The sequence below is a fragment of the Genypterus blacodes genome, unplaced genomic scaffold (genome assembly GCF_046128005.1).
Source record: "Genypterus blacodes isolate CSIRO-AG114 ecotype Tasmania unplaced genomic scaffold, CSIRO-AGI_Gbla_v1 ptg000058l_1, whole genome shotgun sequence".
In the NCBI taxonomy this organism is placed as follows: Eukaryota; Metazoa; Chordata; class Actinopteri; order Ophidiiformes; family Ophidiidae; genus Genypterus; species Genypterus blacodes.
Genome location: NW_027466870.1, coordinates 1777833 through 1783245, shown reverse-complemented (window position 1 = coordinate 1783245; position 5413 = coordinate 1777833). Strand labels below are relative to the sequence as shown.

At 42.6% G+C, this 5413-nt stretch overlaps 1 protein-coding gene across 1 annotated transcript; it reads left to right on the top strand.

The window, feature by feature from the left end:
• sec22bb (SEC22 homolog B, vesicle trafficking protein b) lies at positions 1 to 4711 on the top strand. The gene is made up of 5 exons (XM_076153506.1): positions 1 to 202; positions 2060 to 2169; positions 2722 to 2882; positions 3372 to 3518; positions 3674 to 4711. The coding sequence occupies exons 1-5, from the start codon at positions 128 to 130 to the stop codon at positions 3826 to 3828; spliced, it is 648 nt and encodes a 215-aa protein (XP_076009621.1). The 5' UTR covers positions 1 to 127; the 3' UTR covers positions 3829 to 4711.
• Positions 4712 to 5413: the final 702 nt, after the last annotated feature.

Here is a 5413-nt window from a genome sequence, read left to right as displayed (position 1 = left end):
ACGGGCTGTTTCCGTCCAGCTCAGCGCGTCAGAGCTGCGGTGTTGTCAGTTTGCAGCGCTGTCAGATCCTGTTTAGCCTAACCCGAAGCTTCGTGTCTGCGGTGGGAGACCCGGACAAGACTCAGACATGGTGCTGCTGACGATGATCGCCCGGCTGGCGGACGGACTGCCGCTGGCCGCCTCGATGCAGGAGGACGAGCAGGTTTAAAATATTTCCCTGCCTCTTAAGCTCTCGTGTCCGCTAGCTGTTCTGTTTGCCACTCGCAGGCTCCACTAATCAATGTTCCTTCTTGATTACGGAGACGCCACTGCGACATGTTACCTCCCTATCGACCAGGTTATGACTCCTAAACCCGGAGACTGTCCCTCCATATGTGCAGCTGAGCCGGGACAAGGAGGACACTGGTGTTACGGGCAACCCGGTGACTCCCATGTTAACTGGTGACTTTAGCCTGATGTGGCGTTTGTTGGTTTGTGAGACAGCCTGCTTTGAAAACTCACTACTTGTTAAATAGAATCAATATAAATCTACTTTTCAACATTTAAATAACGACCCGATAAGAGATATTATTATATCATTATTATTTATTATCTGAAAACATACATTTATTCTTATTTACAGTTTTTGTGTTTGAACTGCGTTTGTTCCTTGAGTATTTAAATTAGAAGAGATGATTCATTTCACAGCAAAAGTTTAATCCAAACCGTCTGAATCTGTTCTGGTGACTTGGACTTGTTATCTGTACGTTTATTGTTGGTGACACAATTTCACTAAAGTCCAAGAGTCCAAAGGAGATCTCAGTGGTTTGTAAATAATAAGGTAACATCTGCAACTATGGATACATGAAGATAAAGTACTCAGTTAACAATGGTCACTGGTTAATCCGTCGTGCCGCGATTACAGATTAGCCGAGGTGTTTCAGGCCTGCGCTTATCTGCAAACAGAACTTGCAGTGACTGACTCATTCAAGTGCTTAATGCATAGATCACTGTCAACCCCAGAGTTTACTCACATGGCGTTTCTTATCATTTGTAGGTTTTAGGGAAACAAAGCTCACAGTTTGAGTTCTGAGAATCATTCTGGGCCTAATCACAGTCTGATGCAGTTAAGAGTTTATGCCTTCAAATACCGCGACAATACTTTAGCTTTTCAATTAAATAAAAGGACATAAAGGCATAATAATGACATAAATATGAAGTTTGATATTACTCATGTTTATATTTACACTGATTAATCGTGTTTTTAGAGACTGTGTGTGACCATATTGTGAGTGTCTTAGTTTTGATTGTAATAGATTTTGAAGGCCTGAACATCTGCCTCTTTGGTCTGTGAGCCCAAAGAGAAACTGCAGGCTTCAGTTTGGTTTCAAACCTGATTGTGGATTTGAATAAAAGCCTCATTCGGGTCAGACAAACCTCCTCTTTGTTCACGGTCTACGAAGCAATTTGTAATCTAAACACCCAAGTGACGCAGCAAATTGAAGGGTTTTTATGATCTGATTTCCATGTGTTTTTGTGATTGCTTTTAATTGAATTGACTTGGGACTATACGCTCATCTTCAAATCCAAGCTGTGACATGTTAAGCTGTTGTACCGTTATCTCTGAGTGCCTAACAGGAGTCTTTTCCTCCGCTCTCTTGTTTGCCTTCACAAAGGGAAGTGAAAAGGTTTGTTCTGTCTTCACAACATCCTCTGTGCTTTAACATCATTTGTGCTTCTGTGATGATAAGCTTATTGCTTTTAGGCCTCCGTAATTTGCCAGTTCTATGTGTTAAACATGTGTAGTATCACCACAGCTACAGCAGATGTTCCTTTGTTTGCTCTATTACATCATGGTTCTCAAATGTTGCACTGCTTTGCTTCATATTTCAGTATTTTAACACTTAACAGGGAAAGTAATGAACAATATCATGTCAAATGCTGTGGATGGACTATATGGGGATGTTATAGCTGGCTACTCCCCGTCATCACATTTAGATGAATACATAATGAGTGTGTATACGATACTGTGTTGTTTGTGTGAGTTGTTCTAATCTGAGCTGCTTTGTTGTGTGTTTAGTTGGGTCGGGACCTTCAGCAGTACCAGAGTCAAGCAAAGCAGCTCTTCAGGAAGCTCAATGAGCAGAGTCCCAACCGCTGCACTTTAGAGGCTGGATCCATGGCCTTTCAGTGAGTACACAGGGGAACAAGACACAAAGCAAATAGAGCCTCAGGTCTTCTTTACATTTAAACTTTCTTTACCTAAAAATATCATTGGATTTGGCTTTTATTGATCATGAAAAGCTGCCCTGAAAAGAATTCTTTACTTGGTGGGTATAAAAATTTGTAGTAAATTCTAGAATATTTTTTTTTGGTATTTTTTTGTTTCTGGAAAAAAATCTGGAATTTCTTTCTTTCAAATTTTCAAATTTGTAGACATTTTGAAAAAAGTTTCTCTAAATTTCTGGTTGAATTTTTTAGTTAATTTTGGTTTCATTTTTACACATTTAAAAAAAATGTATGTGTAGAATTCCTGTACTTAAAAGATTTCTCTCTTTTTTCCCCTCAAATGAAGACTTAACAGAAACAAGCTCAGATATAAAACAGGCCTGGCAGACATGTTTACATTTCCACGCAGCCATAAAAATGCAGCCGTGTCTTGTGAAGTATTTGTGTATGTGTGTATGTGTACTACATGTATGTGTTCTGACTGTGATCTCACTCTGCTGCTTTGCTCTCCAGCTATTTCATAGAGAAAGGAGTGTGTTACCTCGTCCTGTGTGAAGGCAGCTTCCCCAAGAAACTTGCCTTTGCTTACCTAGAGCACCTGCAGGCCGAATTTCACGAGCAGCATGGAAAGAAGGTCCCCACAGTGTCGCGGCCTTACTCCTTTATCGAATTTGGTAAGGAGGGAAACATAACCAGGCCGGAGCCGACGCAGTATAGAAGGCTCGGATTAGTAAGCTGAGCTATCGCAGTAGCTCAGTGGGTAGAGCTTCCGCTTGGGAACCGGAGGGTCGCCGGTTCAAGTCCCTGCCGAGGTGCCCCTGAGCAAGGCACCGAACCTTCAATTGCTCCCCCCTCTGCGAAGGGTAGTAATGTAATGTAAGTCGCTTTGGATAAAAGCGTCTGCCAAATGATCGTAATGTAATGTAATGTAATGAGAGGGATTTCTTTATGCAATGCTCTCTGGGTGGACGCCATGTTCTGCTTATAGTCTCATCAAATCTACATGTTGACTTCAGTGGTATTAACATTCTTCTAAAATCATCACAGAAGGGAAACTGTCCATGCAGCTTCGGCTCAGTTTAACAGGACTTTAGAACAAATTGACATGTTGACAAAGTCCAACACCGGCTCACTTCCCGTATCCTTCTCTGTCCCCTCACCAGACACCTACATCCAAAAGACCAAGAAGTCTTACATCGACAGCCGAGCCAGGAGGAACCTGGGCAGCATCAACACAGAGCTCCAGGACGTCCAGAGGATCATGGTGGCCAACATAGAGGAGGTGCTGCAGAGAGGAGAGGCTCTCTCCGGTGAGTCCAACATTACCTACCTCACTGAAAATTTCGATTTCACGCCGACCTGGCCCTAACAAGTTTCTCTCTCCCTCCTCGTTGTCACTCTTTATCTTCTCTTTTCTATGGGACCTCCCGCCTCCTCCCTCCTCTGGTTTTTCTCCTCCCCGCAGCGCTCGACTCCAAGGCCAGCAACTTGTCCAGCGTGTCTAAGAAGTACAGGAGCGACGCCAAGTATCTGAATACCCGCTCCACCTATGCCAAGCTGGCGGCCGGCGGTGTCTTTTTCATCATGCTCATTGTCTATGTGCGCTTCTGGTGGCTCTGAGGGAGAAAGAGAGAGAGAGAAAGAAAGAAAGAAAGAAATAAAGAAAGGGAAGAAGAGGAAGGAGGCTGAAGCCCGAGTGGAAAATGAGCTGTACAGAATCTGCAGACACTTAAGAGAAGCTGTCGACTAAAAACAGGATCCCTGCTCTTATTAAGACTTTTGAATTTACAGACGCACCGCCGCCCCGCTTTGTTCCCACCTTGTCCACCGATGTGTGATCCAGTTAGAAACCATCTCATAAATACTTTGATTGTGAAAGGTTACACAGCGACGCTCTAGTAGTTGCCTGGAGTAACGGTTAAGATGAGTGTGTGTGAGTGTGTGTGAGTGTGTGAGTGTGTGAGTGTGTGAGTGTGTGAGTGTGTGAGTGTGTGAGTGTGTGAGTGCGTGAGTGCGTGAGTGCGTGAGTGTGTGTGTGTTGGGTGGTTGGGTTATTCCCTTTTTTTTGATGGTGTTTGGAAAGAATGAAGAGGAAAAAGGAAGTTGTGTGAGCTCCTAGAATTGTACAATGACTGCAACGCCTTTATTGATTTAATCTGTTTATTAATTCAGAGAAGAGCAAATAGCATACAATGTGACATCCAATGGTTATATTAGCATTAAGTAATGTTATAATAACAATTTGGTTGCTTGATTTGCCAGGTAAACATGTTTAATTTAAAAGTAGACTGGTGTTTTGTTGTAATGGAAATGGTATTTGGCCCATGTGTGATTTGAGAATCCTTTAGACATTACAGGATGTCTATGACCCTGCAGTCTGACCTCAACAGTGCGTGCGTACGTGTGTGTGTGTACATACACTCCCTTTATGCTCTCCTATGGCTATACGTTGATAGTGCGGACCAGCACCTGTCTGCAGGCATTAAAAAGCAAAATCGCCTCATGTCTAGTTGTGTCCTTTTTATTTTGTATCAAGTTTACACAAATGTAGACTGAAGTTTGAAGGAGAATCAGGCTGAGAACGTCAGACAGTTAAGACAGCTAAGACAGCTGTTCTCTCAGAAGAAGCACATTCTCTGTTTCTGTTCTGTCTGCTATCTCTGAATAAAATCATTTGCACAAAAAAAAAGAAGAAAAAAACATTTCCTTACTGTCTGAGGACCTTGATATGACCTAGTGTTTGTCACGCTATGTTCCACAACTGGTGATGCAAGACAAGGTGATGATCAGAGTGATTATCTTACAGTTAGGGTCCAATTCTCATGGTACACATACAATGCTGTAGATTTAAAATAGAATAATTGTTTTGAAGGCCCCTTTTAAACTCAAAGTACATGGATAAATACAGTATGATGGACTGTTGTCTTATGAATAGACTGTGAAACCTCTCTAACCTGATTCAAACAAATTCTTTCAGGATGAACGGTTTAAGAATGAGGTAAATACTAGACCGTAAAACCTACAGGCCTTCACAACCAGCAGCCACCGCATAGAGGTCCTACAGGGATTTTGGAGCGACCTGTTAGACGTTGTTTCTCGCCACATCATTCGTGTTCCATCCCTCTTAGTTCCAGTAACCGTCGAGCTGCTCTGAAACTGTTCCGGGCCCTCGTGAAGGCTGTTATTTCCGTTTTCCATTCATTTG